We start from the raw sequence: 20,910 nt of genomic DNA on the forward strand, positions 1-20,910 counted from the left end.
TCTCTCTCTCTCTCTCTCTCTCTCTCTCTCTCTCTCCCCGGAATTAAAAAGCAAACCTTGCATATCAATCCTGTTATTCTTCTGAGCTGTGGAAAATGTTATTGCCACACTCACAATGTCAGGAAAATGCCATTTCCAAACTTTCTATCCAAAGCCTGTCACCGCAGAAGACTGCATCTTTGTTTCCCCCTTCCGTTGTCTGCAAAAGATTGGAGAGCAAGGACTTGCAGTGCTGGTCAGAGCAAAGTGGCTTACAGAGGTTGGTACTGGGCTGGTTTGGAGGTTTGCATTTAATCCCATCTTTATTGTACATTTGCAAAAAGTCTAAGTTTACTTTGAATATACTCTTTTTTTCTTTTCAAAGGAATGGGAAATTCAGGCTGCTTGTATACACCATGGGGGTTTAATTCGGTTTAGTTCCCCCTAAATTGAAACAGTGGGTTTTTTAAAGCACCGCTTCAATTTAGGAAGAATTAAACCAAACAAAACCCCCCGTGGCATGTACACAAGGGTGGGGGCCCGATCTTTACCTGCCTCTTTGGTGGGCGGAGCGAGGGGTGGCGAGCTGATGGTGGGCCCAGTGGTCCCTGAGCTGCATGGGGGCCCTCCAGGCTGTACCTGCCTCCTGGCACCTGACCTGGGTGGTCCTGGGGGACACTGCAGCTGCAGAGGGAAGCACACTGCTCCCCACCCCCTTCCCCACAGCTGCAGAGAAAAGCAGTGGGCCCCCCGCACGGCTCACACAGGCAGGCAGGCTCCGGGGAGCAAAAAAAAAATAAAATCAGGCTTGCTGCTTTTTTTTTCTGCCTTCAGTGGAGCCTGCTTGCACAGGCTGCTTCCAGTCCCACAGCCCCTGAGCTGCGCAGGGCCCGCCAAGCCCCAAGCACATTGGCTTCCAGCACCCAGGGCACTCTTGCACTGTTAGGTAGAAAATTAAAACACCTCGAAGGTATTTTATCTTGCTATGTGCCGAAGTCATTTAAAGCAGAATATGTTGCCAAGGGTGCAAACAACAATGCCATTAAAGTAGAATACGTCGCTGAATATGCAAACAGCAATGCCATTAAAGCGGTGCAAAAGGGCCTTTAAGTCACTGTAAAGGCCAATTTTGTGGCATGTACAAGGGCCCTCAGATCTCTGTTCTCCTGTTTTCCCTGAAGACTATGGTTGACTGGAGAACTGATGGGATTCAATGTCAGGGATACCTAGCAAGTAAAACCTGATTAATTGAAAAGAGAAGATATTTTCATTCAGGCTTTTTAAAACTATCTTACTTTGTGGGAGCATTTCTAGCTCTAACACCTGAAAAACTCCTGGAAAGGTGGTATTTTTTGAGCATTAAGTGCCCTTACCCTAGTCATTCAAGCTCACAGACCACACTCACAAGCTATGTAGTAAGTCCACCAGTAAAAGCAAGGGACACCGTAGTGTTGGAGTCATGTGGAAAGTCTGACATATAACCTTAGAAGCTGACAGGAAATTTTGAGTTCAGGTATCTCAGCAGATGCCAACTAACTCTAGCCTTGGCAAGAGAAGTACCTTGTCAGCCTTTGCTTTTCAGCTCTGACTCTATATCACATGTTCGTACAGTGCCGTTCTTTAAAGTCACCTGCTTCAGGATTTGTTTGTGATAGAATCACAGAGTTCTTGGGTTGCCGGGGACCCCCAGGGCCATCCAGTCCAACCCCTTTGCAAATGCAGAGTCCACTGTTCCAGTGTCATCCAGGACAGATGCCTGTCCAGCCACTTCTTGAAAACCTCCGATGAAGGAGATTACACAGCTTCCCTGGACAGTCTGTTCCACTGCCCTACTGTTTATACAGTTAGAAGTGCTTGTATTTGATTTTTGTGAGTATCAGTACCAAACAACTGATTTTCAGCCCTCTGTCCCCCCACATAACATACATTTAAGACCTTCCCTTCTCCTGCTATTAAACCAGGTTGCAACAAGGACATTCATAAAGAGCTGAAGGTTCCTGAGCCAGTAGAAGAGCAATGGCTCTTGGAGTCTGCCTTGCTAACCTCCCCTTGGAGGCTGCCTGTTTAGCACCTCATTAGTCTGATTGGCAACAACAGGTCTCCCTGGTAGTCATTAACTGTATCAAGTGACTCCAGATGGATCCTTCCAAACTGCAACACTGCAGGGCAGTTAGGGCTCCAAGAGACTGTGGGGGCCCCAATCCTATGGGTTTGTTAAGCTTTTAAGTCAATGATCATCAGGCACGGTTTTCTAGGCTCTGGCTCTTGGCTCTATATCGGTCTGCTCCTTGACCCTTTACTCTGCAGAGCACTGACTTAGAGAGGCCCTTCATTTTTTTAAAAATAACAAAAAAATAACTAGACTCCTTGAGAGACAAAACACTGCAATAATTCTTTTGGAAGGGAAACTGATGGAGCTTCCCTACAAAAGGTAGGGAAAGGGGAAGCATTCTCCTCTATGTAGGAAAGCACCTTACTCACTGTGGTGCTGCTCCAGCCAAAGCACTGCATAACAGCCACAGAGGAGGGGAGGGGAGGGGAGAGTCTCAGTGATAGATAGGAAGAATGCCCCAGTGACCAGTGCTTAGAGTTGAGCTCAAATCACCTTTCTGAACACACTTCCTGTGTGACCTTGGGCACACTGTACCTCGGATCCCAGATATAAAATGAGGATAAGAGCCTGTTCCAAGGAAGCTGTGAGAATAATGCATTGCAGATTGTGCAGCATCTTGGTGCTACCACAGTGTGGACCCTAAAAGTGCTCAGGTGTTTCCTAATCTTCTAGTATGTACACAGCTGTCAATCTGTGACTCCCACCAGCATCTTCTGGACCATCTTCCTAGGATGTGTGAGTGCGCAGAAGAATGCTAAGCCAGTGTTGCCAACTCTATTAGAATCTATTCTGAGAGGTTTCATCACATGACATAATGACATTAATCACTGATTTACTGTACTGAGTAGACTTTACGTCAGAAAGGCAAATGCATGTTAATACTACATTTTAAAAATCCACTGAACTACTATATAAATTAGATTTCACATTTAATATTTATTTTAATGAAAGCCCTATCATTTATCTTCCAGGTGACTCTCAGCAGTCTCCTGGAGATTTATATCTAATTTCTGGAGACTCCAGGGCTATCCTGAAGGTTTGGCAACCCTAAGATAAGCCTTGCTGATATTCTGAAGCAGAGTTGTCCAGCTGGCAGGCCACAGACCAAGTGCAGCCCCTGAAGGGTTAGCATGTGGCCTGCAGCCTCCCACCTGGCCACCACTCCTCCCCAGTTGTTCCTGCCATGACAGCCGGGTTCTTTAGGTTCCCTCTCTGTCCTCTGGCTTCTACTTCCTGTCCCTGCTCCTGATGGTAGGGCAGTGTAGCAGGAGGAGGCTTGAGTGCCTGTGCAACAGAGAAGGGGACTGGGCTGCCCGTGCTGCACACACATGGCAAAAGAGGGAGTCGGGATGCTTACAGTGCAGGTGGGCATTGCACACAGCCGGAACTGGGGGAGGACCAGGAAAGGTGCCCATCCTCCCACTCGCCTGCATGTGTGACATGTGTCCTGTGTGGCTTGGGGATCCTGGGTCTGCAGCTTATGCTGTATGCAGCTTCCTGGCTGCCCAGAAGTTGAACAGCCTTGTTCTAATGGCATGGGAAGTGATGCTCCTGAGTCATGCGGGAGTGCTACTGAGCACACAGAGGAGCATGAGAAAGGCGAAGGATAGCAGGTGAGCAGTTGTAAACATGGAGCTGACCTGATTTATTCTGAGATAACCCTCCTGTGGTGGGGGGAGTAACTGAATGTCCAGGGCACTTAAGCATTTAAAAACATCCTGAACTTTAAGCACAGGCTTAAATCCCATTGGCTTCTACTAAGCCTGGAGTGAAAGGCAGCTGTTAACAATAGCCAACTGCACAATCATGTATCTGAAGTGGCTTGGTGGGACAGTGAGGGTACTGGCAATGTCTTGTCACTGCAAGACAGGAAGTAGTTGTTCAAATATGATCAAGAGATCCAAAAAAAAAAGGGCCATGCCCCTTCCTAAAGAGGGAGGCAAAGCCCCTTACAGTCCATGCTAATATGGCCATGAGGTAAAATTCTGTCTGGATCCCAAATATGGTGATCAGTCTGACCCTGAGAGGAGGAGCAAGACGTTGTAGCCAGGAACCTCTGGATTTAAGTCCCAGCAGAACCTTCAGCACATCCCAGTCAAGAGCCCCAACCTTGGCTCCAGCCAACACCTATAGTTCTGCGCAAGGTAGAAAAAATACCTGATACCTGTAGCAATAGAAGGGGGAAAAAAATCCTTCCTGGCAACCAACAAAACCCAGAAGCTTGGGAAAAACCTAATATATTTTCCATTCTGCACTGTAAACTGAGGACCACAAACACAATTTCATGCTCACATCCCCTAACTCGAGGGCCACAACCCCATTCTGTCATCCTATCCCCTTATCCCCTTATAAATTGTCCCAATTTTTTAAATCCTGTTTCATGACTAGACGACTTGCAGACCTTTACTTCATTCTTCTGTTGAGCATGGTCCTCTCCAATTTCCACCTGCTTTGGACTGCAGAGCTCTACTTATGATCTATAGGTGATGCCTGTGTGGGAGTCTCCTGAGCTTTCTGGTGTCGCTGTTCACAGATACTTATCCAGCTTATCCAACCTTTTCTTGAAAACCTCCAATGAAGGACATTCTGTAACCTCCCTAATAGTCTATTCTACCGCCTCACTATCCAAGCAGTGAAGTTATTTTCCTGAAATGCAATCTAAACCTACTTTGCTGCAATTTCAAGCCATTGCTATGCATCTTACTCTCTTCAGCAAGGAAGAAAAGGTGTTCTTTAATGGCAGCCCTTCAGATATTGGAAGACTGTTACTATGTCTTCTATTAATTTTAATAATCTTTTCTGCAAATTTAACATACTTATTTCTCTCACCGTCTCATCATATAGCTTGCCTTCCAATTCCTTTATCATTTTATTTGCCTGCTTTTGAACCCATGAATGAACAATGGCCACCATCTTGGCTGAAACACTGGGAACAAAAACAGGTAATTCTAGTGCTGAAAGTGGGCACTCTTACAGTTTAGTCTCTGGCTGTCACAAACTCAGGCTGGATCAGGCCCAGAGGGTGGTACATTACATGCCCTAGTTAGGGGGGTTGCTTATGTTCCTCACACAATGCATTTTCATTGGAATCATCTTCCCTGATGTTGTGTTGAGCTTGAGTGAAATTGTCCCTAATTAGCAGCTTTTTCACCATCCTGGGGCATCCTATCAGGTTTCCCCACATGCTGTAGGGGGCTCTGATAGACACACCCATTGTAAATCCTTTCACAGGAGGGTCCTAAAGGCCCTTGGTTAAAGTGGGGCCCAAAGGTGATTCAAAGGTGCTGAAGGCCAGCATCAGTAAGCTTGACTCCAACTGCGCTGTAGTGCAGCTGTATGTAGGCAGGTACAGTTCCCCATTTGCTTTGAACAGAGGAAGCAGAAATGCTGTATAGCCTAACTCTGCCCCTTCCTGAGCAAAGGCTTCATGGATAACTTCAAGAACAAAATCACAGAATGACTTGACCAGGCTTCCAGCTTATGCCAGCCTATTCCTAGAGTCTTTGACAGGCATTCTCTATCTCAGCACCTCCTTCCCTCAGAGTCTCCACCACCAGATTGCTGCTAATTGGACATGTGCAATCTAACCTCAGAGTGACTCAGAAAAATTGCCTCTGCCTCTTAGCAAGGAGATCAAATATCTGACACCATGATAACTCAGTCAAAGAGTAGTGTTTAACCTGAGTTGGACCCCTTCTCTATAGGCAGAAGTTGGTGCAGTAGAGACAATAAACATAACAGCGTGAACAGAACTCTGTGAATGCATGGCCATAGATTTCTTCATGGAGCCAGGAGGGCTGAAGTCCTTCCATGCAGCTGCAGCAAACACCCCTAAGCCCCTAAACTGGGGAATTCAGGGTGCTTACAATCTGGTGCCCCATAGGGGGACATAAGGCCACTTCTTGGTTGTCAACTTGCTGTTACTTCAGGAATGAGATAGTATTTTCCAACTGAGTGGCAGGCAGAATGTGCCCTGCTTGGTTTTGTTGCTGTGGCCACCCCTGTGTGGCTTGGGATGGCTGGCAGGGAGGAGGCAATTGCACTTCCAACAAGAATTTGGGAAAGTAGAACTAGTGCACAGAATAGTCCCTCCTTTCCCTTTCCCCTCTTTGCTGTATACTTGTAGGATTAAATTGCTGCTTTTTTCCCATTCTCCCTACCACTGCTCCAATTATATCATTAGGTTCTGTCAGATGAGACAGGCTGAAGAGTGGGTGGCTCGCTCTCTTGCCTGTGTCTCTGGTGGTGAGATTCCATAATTGGCACCTGTCAGGGGCAAGCATGATGCCGCAGGGAGAGCAGGGGCTGTTTTTAGAAATTCACTGTGCTCTCTGCCTCCAGTGTGAGTTGCAGCCTCTTGTTGAAGGAAACATCTCCAGCTATAAATAAGCTGTGCACTCAGTGAAGTTTATCATAAGGGGATGTTCCAGTCTTGGCACAGAGCAGGTGCCATCTTACAGTCACCCCTGAACACTGGCATATCCCAAGGGCTGGGGCAGGTTCCTTTGAGTTGGCAGGGGTGAATGTAATTGTGAGAGTAAGATGCTTAAATCATCAAATAGAACCAAAATGGCAAAGGCCAGCAGAGGATATGTTTTACCCACAGGGCTCTGCCAATACCCCATAACCCTCACCTGCAGCCACCTCTCCTCCACACCTCTCTTTTCCATCTCTGGGCTCCCTACACAAAGCTCTGACTAGACCCCTCACTTCCTGTCTGTGGTCTCACTGCTGCTCCAGTCCTGGGCTCCTCCTTTGCCATGCAGCTCTGGTGATGCCCCCTCTTTTGGCCTGCTCCTCTACTAGGCCTCCCCCTCTCCCCCCTTCCCTCAGCTTTTCCAAAATACCTCATTCCTGTACTGCCCTTGCCAACATCTTTGTCCATGCACAGTCGTCTTGGCTTGGAGCCCTCCCAGCCATTGCTGAATTTGCTGTGCTCAGATAGTGCTGGTGGTGAGTTTGGCACTTCTACCATCATGTTTTTGTCCCTTTCTTCCTTCCAAAATCACTAACAATTGCTCATTGGGCCAAATCTGCTGCCCCTGCACCTCCTTCACCCTCTGATAGACTCAACTCCTTCTCAGGCGAACTGACATGGGCTGTCAGCTTCATTGACTCATCTATTTTGACTGCATTTTTTTGAAGACATCTGGCATGATTTAGAGATGGCTGGGAAAGAGCTGGTTGTAAGAGAGGGATGGATAGTAAATAGCCTCTTAGGCTGAGACTGGCTCCCACTTGTGTTTTCCTAGTTGTCTCCTGCTTCTTCTCCCAGATCTATTTCTTTGCAAAGGCATAATGTTCCCTGACTCCTCTCTATCTGCTTAACTGCCCCCATTCATGTTGACCATTTTGCAGTACTTCCTTGGCTCTCAGATGAAGGGGTGAAGGAAGCCCATCTGCTGGGCACGGTCACAGCTTGTGGGCTGGCTAGGCTAAGGCATTGTCTTAGAAGTAGAGGGGATTTCACCAAAGGGACAAACGTTATTGCTTCCTTTGTAGAGACTTCCAATAGCTTTTTTGTCCCTATTTCAGCTTCTATCTGGAATGGATCTGCTATCAAGTTCACTGCAAGGGTCTCAAGGGCATCAGTGATTGCAGATGCAATCAAAAGGAGCCTTTAGGTGACATCTGTGCCTGAAAGGAAAGGGGAGCTGAGCTTGCCTTATCCAGAGGTTAGAGCTCCCCTCCCAGCAGTTCTTCCCCATGTCAGGAGCATCATGGTTGTGAGCAAGGACAAAGCCTTCAGAAGTCAGATGAGCATCTTCTCTCATAGCTTTGTATCATTTAAGTACCATTCAGAGCATGTCTTTTTGCTTTGCTGGGCTTTTGGGTGGTTCTGTGATACCAGTCAAGCCTGGCCAGAAGCTAACTCTCCATCACTAAGAGTTTGCAAAAAAGGTACTCCAGTTTTTCATGTGTTGCACTGGAGCTGGACAGGAATGATGAGGGGAGAGGCTTCAAACAACAGTTAAGTTTACTTGGAAGCCTTTGAATTGCACTCCAGATTGCCATATAGCAAAAGGCTTACACAGTAAAAGCTATGGAGAGGGGTGTGCTGCCTGCCCCTGCTCAGCGAGGCAGTGGGCAAAGTTCGCAGTGGTCTGCTACAGAATGCCTCAGTGGTTTGCCCTTGCATTGAGATGGCTTCGAAAAATTTTGCTGCCTTTCCACTCCCTTCCCTCTTTCTTGCACTCTGCTACTAAGTGAGGTAGATAAGAAGGCCATTGCTCGGACAGACTGTCTGCAAACATGGTGCCCACCAAGAGCATCATCTGAATCCCCTGGAAATGCCTCTTGTCCATTTGCAGGTTGGATTCATTCTTGTTGTACCTCCATTCAGGTTATTAAGAATCCTGTGGTGTCAGAAACCATGTAGAGTGAAGACTTTGGCCTCTTAGATCCAAGAATTTTCAAAGGGATGCTCTCAAAGAGAAGATTGTATTCTTGATGTACTTGGAGGGTTCTTTGTTCCAGTCAGTCACACTCCCAGCTACATAATTAACACTGAACCATGCGACTGCTCAGTTGGGAAGAGCTGTGATGAGGCATGTTCCTTGACTGATAGAGCTGTGCTGGCAGGCTGGGGTGCAAGTGGGTAGTTTTGTGCTGTGGGCAGAGGTGGCACATAGGGCAGTAGCAGCAACAACTTGCTTTTTTTTCCCCCTCCTTTCCCCCCAAAATCAGCCCCCAGGAATCATGCCCCCCCCCCCCCCCGTGCAATTCCCTGTAATATCAGAAAAACTGCTCTTTTACTGGCACTGCTTGCTTGAGTCAGATGGGGGCTGGATCAGGCCAGAAGCTCAATTCAAGCTATGTTCCCACTGGGAATGCTTTGATAGTATAGCAACATACTGCCTTCTGATGTCCTGGTGAGTCCATTGGACAACTCATAGTTGGTCTCAGGGACCATTTTCACAGAGGAGTAGCAGGTGCCATCAGGAGTACAGTCCCCCCACCATTTAGTGCTTCCAGGGATACGCTCAAGTATTTAGGCCCAGGAGTCAGATCTTGCCAAAAAGAAGATCCAGTGAAAACTGGGTTATTCAGATGTAAACATCCACCTGCTCCTGCAGTGTTTGCACCTAAGCAGAGCAGCACTGTTACCACATGGGAGCACGGCATTGAAATTGACTAGTGACGCTAATGAAATCGACCAGACTGTTTGTTGTCCGAGGCTGAATGGAAAGCAGAGAGAAAACAAACAGCACGCAGTGAAAAGAAAATGAGATATCAAAAAAAAGGTTTTCAGCTAAAATAATCTATGATGCTGTTACTATTACAGGAGGAACTGGGGGGTGGGCACTAATGTGATTTTTAACCTGCAGTGTCCTCCAGCTTGGGGCTTTTGTCACAGAAATACCCTGAACATTTTTCTGTATGGAAATCACAGGGATAGCACTTGGTTCATTTTTTGGAGGGACAAGGTACTCAGCAGTTATCTTTCAAAGAAAAGAAACTGTAGCTGCTGCGTACCTATTATCAAGGAACATGTGATGGAAATGCATGTGGGGAGAGAAGTGGCTATTCCCCACAGATGTAGAATAAATAGTTTTAGGATGAGAGACTAAACACGGTCATGCTGCAGATGTGTAGGAGTCCTCCAGTCATCCAGATGTGCTCCAAATTTGGAATAAGCTGCCTGTAGCTGTGGACCTGTCCCAAAGTGGTGCTCAGCTCTGTTCATACTCCACATTTGGAGGTGAATTGCCTGAAGCTATGGACAAGCTCCGAGGTGAGGCTGAGCTGCCTGCAGCTGTGGACACTCTCCAGATGTGGAGGCAAGCTTTTTCCCTATATTCCCTGTGTTCTGAGTGTGGTCAGCTGCCAGACGAAACCAACTTCATACCTCCTTGCAGACATGTGAGAAAAATTCCTGCCCTCATATCATTGTCTCTGAGCTAGGCTAGAGACAGATATTAGACATAAACTGGTTTAAGTGATCAGAAACTGGTTTAAACCTGTAACCAAACAGAATCAGCACTGGCCCGCACCTGTAGGGAGCAAACTAGGAAAGCCAAGGCTGAAACTGTGCTCAAACTGGCCACACAAATCAAGGACAGTAAAAAGTCCTTCTTCAGATATATGGTAAGTAAAAAAAAACCCAACAAGAGTAACATTGGATCCTTACTAAACCAAGTGGGGCAGATGATAACCAACACCCAGGAAAAACCCCATCTCCTTAATGAATATTTTGCATCGATCTTCCATCAGCCAAAAGGGGTCACCTTGCATGACAGGAGGCAGGTTCACCAGGGGAAGGGCGAACATGCGCCCCTCATTGGCGTTGATCTTGTGAGGGAACATCTCGAGAGGCTGGATAGCCACAAATCAGTCGGCCCAGACGCAATGCATCCAAGAGTGCTGGCTGACATCATAGCATGGCCAATGGCGAGAATATTCAAGAAGTCATAGCGCTCGGACAAGATGCCTGATGATTGGAAGAGGGCCAGTGTGGTGCCTATCTTCAAGAAAGGGAGGAAGGAAGATCCAGGGAACTTCAGGCCAATCAGTTTGACCTCAATCTCTGGAAACATCTTGGAGAAAATCATCAAGGAAACCATTAATAACAGGCTAACAGAAGGTAACATGCTGAGAGATGGCCAGCACAGTTTCATTGTGGGTAGGTCTTGTCTGACCAATCTCATTTCTTTCTATGACCAGGTGACGCATCACCTGGACAAAGAAGAAGAGGTGGATATCATGTTTTTGGACTTCAAAAAAGCCTTTGACCTGGTGTCTCGCGATGTCCACATGGAAAAATTGGGGAATTGCAATCTCAACAATTTCTCAGTCAATTGGCTGGGGAACTGGCTCTGTGGATGGATCCAGAGCATGATAGTTGATGGAACCAAATCAACATGGCGCATGGTGACCAGGGGCATCCTCCAGGCCTGCACTCTTCAATGTGTTTAAAAACAATCTGGACTCTGGTGTCAGAAGTGGACTGGCTAAGTTCACTACTGACCAAGCTATGGAAAAGTGCAGTCACCCTAGAGGATAGCCTGGCAATCCAGGCTGATCTCAACAGGCTTACAAGATGGGCGGATCAAAACCTGAGGGCATTCAACACTGAGAAATGCAAGGTGCTCCACCGCAGGAAAAAAACCCACACCACAATTATAGGCTTGACAGTGCTACATTCACTAGCACTATGACTGAAAGAGACTTGGGGGTCATGACTGACCACAAGATGAACATGAGCCAACAATGCAATGCCGCAGCTAGCAGAGCAAACGAAACTCTGGCTTACATCTACCAATGCATCTCAAGCAAGACCTGAGAAGTCATCCTCCCACTTTACTCAGCCTTGGTGAGACCACAGCTGGAATGCTGTGTCCAGTTGGGCTCTGAAATTCAGAAAGGATGTGAAGAAGCTTGAGAGAGTCCAGAGGAGAGCCACACACATGAGAGCAGGCCTCATGAGGACAGGCTGAGAGACATGGGACTCTACAGCCTGGAAAAGTGTAGGTTCAGGGGTGATTTGGTGGCAGCCTATAAGTACTTAAGGGGTATGCATCAGGAACTGGGTTAACATCTGTTCACCAGGGCACCCGCATGGGAAGATGAGGTCCAGCGGTCACAAACTCCTAGAAGACCATTTTAGACTGGACTTAAGGAAAAGCTTCTTTACTGTCCAAGTCCCCAGGGCTTAGAATAGATACCCCCCAGAGGTGGTGCTGGCACCTACTCTGGATACTTTCAAAAACACCTAGATGCCTATCTTGCTGGGATCGTTTGACCCCTGCTGACTTCCTGCCCCTTTGGCAGGGGGCTGGACCCAATGATCTTGCGAGGTCCCTTCCAGCCCTAATGTCTATTAAAGCTTGAAATTTAAATGTTCAGTGCATATAAACCAGTTTGAGAATGGCTGAAACTGGTTTGAGATAAACCTAATTGAATTAGTATCAGACTTAACTGATTTGGCTGAAACCGGTTTATGCAATGTCTGTCCCAGACCCCTTGCTGGTTTAAATTCAGTCAGACTCTCCCAGCATCTCAGCATGCTCTCTGGGCTGGGCGGGGCTCTCTGCTTCACAGCAGGGTTGGCCCCTCTCCTCTGCTCCCTGGCTGCAGTTTTGGTAGGCTCTGCAGGTGTCTTCCTGGGTTCTGCTGGCTATCTGATGTATATCATTCTGCAAGGCAGGACTGGAAATTGCAGAAAGAATTTGCCTATGGACATTCTCTGTGTAGTCACGACCCTGTCCAGATGCATATCTTCCCCCTTGTTTGGGTGGCATCACTGGCTGGGAGCTGACCCTTCTGGGACTCCAGCTGAGGACAGCAGAGCTACAGAGTATGTTCACTTTGCCATGGCCCTGAGAAATGCACTGGGAATCTTTTTTTTTTCTTTTTTTGCTATTTTTGCAATCTAGTTTTGCAAGTTTTTCTTGTTAACAGGATGTCACAAGGAAGTTCGCTTTGCTAGAGTTTGAATGAGTAGCAGATATAGGTGCTGACACAAAGAGTGTGATCAGCCTTCTGAAAACCATGTTAAGAGGAGAAAGCTCTGACAGTAAAACTAGACTGCAGGCACTTGAAAGGACAAACTGCAGTAGCAAAGGCACGTAGCCATGGCCAGGCCATTCTATTTATTAAACCCATTGTGTCTGAAAGGAAGAGAAAAACTGATATTCATGTGAAATATCTCTCTGCTAAAAGCGAAAGCCTCCACTGGCAAAGGGAGTGGAGCCAAGACAACTTATTTCAGCAAAAAAGGGATAAAACCAAAGCCACCCAAGAGCTGGCGCACAATATAAATATTGCTGTTTGCCGGTGTTATGGCAGAGTCAGATCTTGTGGTGACAGGCTCAGCAGAGCCAGAACAGCAGGTGCCATAGAGCCCTTTGGAGAACTGTGCTCCAAGAACTTCACTAATAAAAACAGGATGTGTCTACACAAGACGCTCACTGGTCACTGTCAGGTGTTACTGCACAGTCATTTAGTACTTGCATAACCAAGTAACCAGGATTACTACGCAGTAGCATCCCAGCACAGTTGCCTAGTGATGTTTACTGTGCAGTAGCTTGTTACTACTGCACAGTAGCGTTGCATCACGGGTCGTGCCTGGTGACGCTGCTGTGCAGCAGTAACAAGCTGTGAGCTACCACAAAATTTGTGTCTCGTGTAGATGCAGCCACAGTTGCCTTTTTTGTCAAAATATTTTTGTTTTAGCCCAATAAAATGTCTTGTAGGTGATGTTAAAATCTCCATGGAAGATTTTTTTGTTTTGCTTGAAATCTTCTGTTGTTTTAAACCAGAAATATTGTATTTTCCTCTTGTTACATTCCACACCCCTCCTGTTCTCCTGTAGAAACAAAGGAGAGAGAAAAGGGGAAAAAAACAAGCTCTGGAAATTTTTTGGTGGCCTTGAAAAGAACTAAAAGTTCATCCAAACTGTCAAACCAAACAAGCAAGAGGCACTGTTGCAGCTTAGTTGCAGGAAATTTGAAGTGATTTACAGTCAGTCATACTTGTCAGGAGGACTATGAGATGTCTTCTCTTGTATCCCCTGATTGGGGCGGATCTTCCATATGCTGACAAGCTCTTCCCCATGGGGCTGGAGGGTAGGGGGGCTGATACCGACCCCGTGTTACAGAAGCTGGACATGTCTGTGGCTGCTCTCTCTTCCAGTCACGTCTGCTGTCGTTTTCCTTAGGATGATCTCTGCTACTGCAATCAGAGAGCCTTATACAGGCTCAAAGATATGTACTTTACTCTGGGGAAAAGCACAAAGGGGAAAGTATTGAGCTGCTTTTCAAGGAGAATTCAGTCCCTCTCCAGACAGATCAGGAGAACATTTCTCTTCTTTTCCCTGCAGTTCGCATTTCAGCGTAATTGAGATGGTTTGTTTGAGTCGGGTAGGATTCAGCGAAGACAGGCTGGAGGCTGGGCCTGCTCAGTTTCCATTCCACCTTAATCTCAAGTGTGCCATGAGCTTTTGGACCCTCTGAATTTAGGGGAAAGATGCATGGGGCAGTATAGATCTTGAGAAGCAAAACCAGGGAACCTATGAGCAATGACATCCCTGACCCACCTGCCCCATCAACCCCACATTTCTCCCCTTCTCCCCCACTTGTGCTCAGTTATGTGATATATCAGCACCTGAGAGGGGTGAACTGTCCTGAAGAGATCTCCTAGATGCCAACCCCAAGGAAATCCCCTCATGACTAATTTCCTGAGATACTGGCCATATTTGTTCCATTGTATGACAGACCCATGCAGTACTTTGCTAGAGCTGCTTTTCCGTGTTGTAGGTGCTGCCAGTGGCAGGGGGCAGCTGTCTCTGTGATTGCCAAGGGAACGGTGGGGTCCTGGAGACAGTCTCTCTGTTGAGATATGGTCCATGCTAGAAGTCATGAGCGCCTCTTCTGCAGCTGGGGCAGGAGCAACTGTTCACTTTTGTCCTTCTGCCTCTACTGAGAGGATTTTTATGGGGCATATATGGCAGGGAGACCCATCACTGATGTCTGTGGGGCTGAGGAGGTCATTCCACAGAGAAACATCTTGCCAAGTGAGCTTCTCATTGTGTTCTCCCCTGTCTTTGCTCTCTGCTTATAGATAGTATCATAGTACTTAGGGTCGGAAGGGACCTAAACAGATTGTCAGGTACAAACCCCTGCCCCAGGCAGAAACAGGTGCTGGGATCATATCACCCCAGCCAAATGTCTGTCCAGCCTCCTCTTGAAGATCCCCAAGGTAGGAGGGAGCACCCCCTCACTTGGGAGCCCAATCCAAAGCCTGGCAGCCCTAACGGTAAGGTAATGTCTCCTGATGTCCAGCCTGAACCTTCTATCAAACAATTAATAGATGTACTTCCCTCATCTAACATCTAATAGATGTACTTCCCTCACCCCAGGGTAGGTGGTTTTTAACCAAGTAGGCTGGCAAGCTCTGCTAGGGTGCGGCAAATGCACCTGTCACTAGGCTGGCAGCTTCACCTCCAGCAGGAGCACCCTCTAAGCCTTTTGCTCGGTGCTGTAGTAAGGCCTGCACCCTGCTGGGTTTCCCTAGGGCCCAAGTATGAAGCCCTGCTTTCAAGATCTTCATCTTCCATCTCAGCTCTGATTCTCTGCACTTCCAGTATGCCCAGGTTCCCTCGTGCCCACATGCCCAGGGACAGCAACTCATTGGAGCCCAGGGTCACACTGTGGCTCTCAGGGGAGAATTTTTGCCTCTTAAATCTCCTTATAAACAACAAAAAAGCCTTTGGTCCAGCTCTATTGCCAAGGATACAGCATTCGGAGCCGGCGGGGAGAGGGAAGCAGAGTGTGAAAGAGCAAGTGCATGTTCCAGCTCCAGCAGTGGGGAATTTGCCATCTCTCCACCATAATTAAATATTGTTTGCATTGCTTATTGACAGAGCGCTAAGCCGCACTCTGCTTTAATTTGTTCTTTGATAGTCGCCTTTTGCTGCTAATTGATTTTCAAGGGTTTTTTTTTTTTTAATTTTTGGTTTTGTCTGATTTAATACCTGCCGTGCCACTGAAAACAGAGAGGCAAGGTTAAACAGAGCTGAGGAATGCGCCAGGGATCGGCTCTGCGCCACCAGCTCCTTCACCAACCTCACTGCAACACGCTAAGAGAAACCACAGGAGAGGCTGGAGGGATCTGATAGCTGCTGTGGCCCCAGTCTTTCCAAGCTCCAGCCACTGCTGGGATTAGTGGAAGGGAGTTGGCTGGAGGGAACACCCACCTAATCCAGTCTCAGCCTGTCCCAGCAGGGACAGTGCTGTAGGGAGCAGTAAAGGGACACTGGCTATGGGAGAAGCTTCCAGTTACTCAAGTTTGGGCCTTTCTCAGGAGGAGATGATGTGGGGAGCAGGGCAGGACCACTGGCTGGAAGGGAGGGATTCCCAGCTATTATGGTCTCAGCCTGCCACCACGGGAGGTGCAGTAAGGAATAAGATGGAATCTGCGGCAGTTCAGAAAACCAGGCAGCGAACTGCGTACGGAAAGCTCATGTGGAATCCCGTTGGAGCACTTGTATTCCTCTGATGCAGCCAGTGATAATAACATCAAATGTCATGTTTATAGTAGTGCCTTTCACCCCAAAGGACCCAAAGATGCTTTACAAATGTTAGGCAAGCAATATGATTGCAGCAGCTTCTGTGGTGAGAGGATGCTGATGGGAGGAATAAATGGCCTGGGGCAAAGTAGCTGGGTTGTAGGCAAGGGAAAGTTCTGTCCAAGGCGCGGACCAAGCCCCCTTCTCTTGTGAAAACTAGCAGGTAGCATTCATGCAAAAGAGAAAGAAGCCACAGGGCTGAACTGTTAACAGTGCCTGAACAGCTGTCACACCCACTGCTGTAGCTGCCCATCACTCTGGAGATCCAGAAGAGACCAGAACACACATACACGATGCGGGTGGGATGGTGCTGACCCTGGGAGATGCACTTGGGGTTCAGTAGCATCCTGAGTGATTTTCTCCACTGAGAACCCCATGTTTTTAACTAAGTCCCCGCTTCTTTTCTACAGGGCCTTTTGGGTCTGTGTCTCCTGGTGTGATTAGAAAATGGGCAGCAAGAGGTTAAGTCACTGCACCACAGCTAATATTGCCCAGGACTATTTGTGCATAATCACACCAGCTGATGTGCATACCTGGGTGGTAGCTAGTCAGTGAGGTGGGTAAGACCATGGGTGTTAGCTGAACAGTTCTGTAGCAGCGTAAGCATTCAGACTGGCATTTCTGTATCCATGAGGCCTGCCCAGATAAGATCCACTTGTGTGGTAGGGTGCTGACACACACTGTTTGATTGCTGATCTTCTGTGGGATTCTTATCACATCTAAGTAGCTGTGGGCTGGTACCCCAACTCTGTCCTAGCCCTTCTTACTGTGCCTTTTTCAAGAGGGACTGTGTTGACCAAGTGCATTCTGTCTGATTTCCTAGGATGACCCTGAGGTTGATGGAGAATATGAAAAGGAGAAGTCCAACTCCCTGAAGCTGGAGTTTACAGAAGATCCAAACTTTAAAACCAAGGTTAACTATTCATATGCTGCTGTACAGATACCTACGGACATCTACAAAGGCTGTGAGTACTACTTTTCCATAGATTTTAAGGCTACAGGGGATTATTGTGGTCATATAGTCTAACCCGCTGCATAGCACAGAGAATTTCCCCCTGTAATTCTGTGTAAAGTCCATAACTCATGGTTGCGCTAGCGTATATCTTTTAGACAAAGCCACCCAATCTTCATGTAAAGATCTTGAGGGAGGAAACAAGATGCTGCTTCTAGTGCTTTCCTCCCCCGCTTTTGTGTTATCTTTCTCCCTTGATTATTTTCTCACCGGAGCTATTGGCTTATGATAAACAACCACCAGCTTGTAACTACAGTAGTTTGGGGCCTGGGGGCTCAACAGGCTGATGTGAATGCAAAGGTTTTGAGCAACTGCACAAATTTTTCATAAATGCAATTTTACGGCACGGCCTGCGGAAAATGTAGTAAGCGCCTTGCCTCTGCAAAGCCTCTGGTCAAAGAACAAATGCATGTTACCATGAGGGAACAGGGGCTTCAAAAGAGCCTGGATCCAACCTCAATAAAGACTAACAGAGATCCCATCTGCCTCTGGACACTGCAAGTCAGCACCCAAATGTAGTTTGGACTCTTAGACACTAAAGACATGGCTGGGACACTGTGTTGCCTCTATCACTGTTGTGATGGGAGGGCTGGTCCTTGGGAGACTCCATGGCATCTGTCTATCTTTCCCCCAAAAGCCATATACTTCATCATGGGGAGTTTCTCCCCATGCTGATAATGATGGATGGTTCCTTGGTGGGAAGTTGTTCCCTTTCTGGCATGACAGTTTGTGATTGGTTAATGGGTGTTGCATTGCTATTCACATTCAAATAGTGGAGGAATCATTTTTTTCCATGTCCATATTGAGTTCACCATGCATGGGCCCTAAAGCATTCCCTATCATAATGCTGCTGTATCTGTTCTACCCTTATCCCAGGCACACTTCCTCAATCTTTAAAATCTTTTACTGTTAGCCTGAATTCTTCAGAGGCCACTGCAGTCTTCTTGTAGCTTGCTTCTTAGGAGACTGGGTGGGGATAGGACTGTGGTCATGGGTACAAGGGAAGGATCCAGCAGCCCTAGTCTGTCCTGTCCTATTGTTGTTGGACAAAAGGTGGCCTGAATTGCAAGGAGTGGGAAATCAAGGAGGCAGCAAACAGAGCCACCTTCTGTTCTCTGCTATGGAACTGAGCATACTAGTTTCAGGTACTAGAAAGGGAAGCATGTCATCCCATTTTCACGGAACCTTGTTCACCTTTACTGCCTCTTGGCACCTCCAGGTGCTCTCAGTTCTCCTTAGGAATCACAATAGCACAGTTAGGTACATAGTACAGGTACAGGTGTTGGCCACCATCAAAGTCAAGGAAGGGGATTAAATGAGTCATTGGCACTGCAATCCCTATAGTTAGGGCTATGGTTTTTGTCATAGCAAGCTGAAAAGATTAATTTTAAGAAACTCCATGACTCTACTGAGGCACTCAGCCACTTAGTGAGCAGAACAATTAGGATCATGGGAGATAAAGTTGAATCAGAGGTGCTGACATATCAGAAAATATGGAGCATTAACCCTCTACATGACAGCTCCCACAAGGCAGTGATCCACAGCAGGGAAACAGCCAGAAGGTTATTGGTTAGCTCTCTCTATTAATTTTTCCAACAGTACTGCACTAAAGTTATTGTGGCAAAATCACAGAGACCTAACTATACTCGTGGCTAGAAATGATGTCAGGACTGCTTGGCTACAGGCAATGTGTCTGCACCTACCACAGGTTGCATCAAAGTGGGCAAGTGCTTGCCCTTTCAGACCTGCCACATCAGGACTCTTTAAACATTGCCAAGAAGCTCACCATCTGGAGAGGGAGGAGATATGTTCTGGATGTTTTCAGAACCTCTTAGCACAGCTGCCTGTCCAGAGCCCAATTAGTGCCTGGTCCCTGTATGGCTCAGTGCTGCATAGCAACCTCATTCGTTCTCATTAGCTCCCAAAGAGGCTGCTGCTACTGCAACCAGGAGCAGCTGGAGCTGCCTTTTCACTGGGAGACATGAGATTGATCTCACCTCTAGGCAATCATTTCCTCTGTGGAGAGGATATTCCACAGTTTTTCAGTGTGCAGTTTCTTGCATTTTTCCTCTGTAGCATCTAGTCTAGCCACTGTCAAGACACCAGACTTAGACTGTACCTGGGTTTGAGCTAGTATGCTAGCTCCTATATCCATATGGTAGGTACAGACCAAGTCAGCCTGAGGTAATGGGAAGCAACATCTTCCAAGAACCCATGATCTCAGTGTGATGGGACACAGCACAAAGGAGACTATGGCACCTGCATGCCTTGAGAGATGAGAAGCCTGGCTTAGGCCCCATAATGATGGGCAAGCATCTTTGTCAGTGAGTCCATGGCATTTTACAAAGCAGCAGGAGAAATGGTGTGGTTGCAAATGGGTGCTGGTTCCTAATGCTGTTGACAGCACCTAGAGGTGTATTATACTGAATCAGCTTAAGTGAGAAATGTTCCTTGCAGCTCAGCTGCCTGAAGTTGGCAGATATAAGCAGTAGCCAGGAGAGCTGGATCTGGAAATAGCCTGGGAAAGCTGACATGTAACTAGTCCAGGAGCAAGGTCTGCAGTTCTCACTGGGATTAACATGAATTTACTTAGGCTCTAACTTAGGGATCTGTGCTTTGAGAGTTTTATACTGGTGCCTAGTAGGATTGCCTCCTGGATAGTGAGTGAGGAGGGACGTGCCCCTGTAACACGGCTCCCTGAGCTAGCTTAAAGAAGATGACAGCCACACTGGTTCGGTGTGGGAAGGCCTTCCCACCAAGGCCCCTTCCTGCCCAGAAGACAAGGTTGTCCAACTCTGAACTGGCTCACTGCTTTGGTTGTTTTATATTCCATGAGAGAAGCCATGGGCATTGTCTAAGAATGAGAGGGACTTGCCATGCTGCCTCAGATCCTCAATTGGAGCCAGACCAGAGCAGGAGCGTGCCTGGTTCTAAAGCCACCCTTTACATGTTCTTTTCATAGTGAAGTCTAGCTTTCTGATCTCATTCCAGCATCCAGGAATGGAACCTGGCCACAGAACAGCACCCAGCCACTCTGGTTTTTGCTTACCAAGTCCTGCAACCCAGCAGTAGCAATTCCCTTGAATGCTTATCACCTGAGCCCAGCGGGAGGTCTGAATCAAAGCTTTGTGGTTCTCTCATCTTTGTCTTCCCATTGCCTGTTTTGGTGGTAACCACAGCACAGCTGCATACCTCTCTACTGTAGATGAACTTACTGCCCATGAACAGGAAGAGGCCTCATGGGGATGGCTAGAGCCAACCACACTGCAGAGACAATTAGCAGCAGACAGAGGTGGATCCGTGGGGGGTGCAGTGGCACAGCTGCACCCCCCTTTGGGATTGGATTGCAGCATGGGAGCCTCTTGAGATGTTTTAAAGTCTCTAAAGCAGGTGAAAATCCTCCCTCCCTTCTGCCTCCTGCTTAAAGGCCCTTCCCCTCAACCCTCACCTTCCTTTCCCCACTGTCCCAGGTGAAGCACCGGAGCCATTACTTCCTGCTGTGCAGGGGCTTGGCTCAACAGAGTAGGCAATGGCAGCAGGGATGGATGAGTCCCACCTTTCCCTGCATCTGCTCTAGGACCAGGCTGGGTTCTGGGAACTACTCTCTATCTGCCCTATTGCCACTGTCCCCTTCCCCAGATGAGCCCAACACTTGTTCCACTTGGCTTACTCTGGAGCTTCCTGTCCCAAAACAGTGAAGAAAGCAGAAACAGCAGTCAGGGTGGGGAGAGGGGGAAG

The 20,910-nt window shown here is 47.5% G+C and overlaps 1 protein-coding gene across 1 annotated transcript in view; it reads left to right on the top strand.

The window, feature by feature from the left end:
* Positions 1-20,910, top strand: part of CACNA2D2 (calcium voltage-gated channel auxiliary subunit alpha2delta 2) — a 719,777-nt gene that overhangs the window by 517,505 nt on the left and 181,362 nt on the right. The window contains exon 6 of the mRNA XM_090021767.1: positions 16,984-17,125. Within this exon, the coding sequence (XP_089877893.1) occupies positions 16,984-17,125 (142 nt within the window). The remainder of the gene's footprint in view (positions 1-16,983; positions 17,126-20,910) is intronic.

This window comes from Crocodylus siamensis, chromosome 11 (genome assembly GCF_052110815.1).
Source record: "Crocodylus siamensis isolate JL-2025a chromosome 11, ASM5211081v1, whole genome shotgun sequence".
Classification (NCBI taxonomy): Eukaryota; Metazoa; Chordata; order Crocodylia; family Crocodylidae; genus Crocodylus; species Crocodylus siamensis.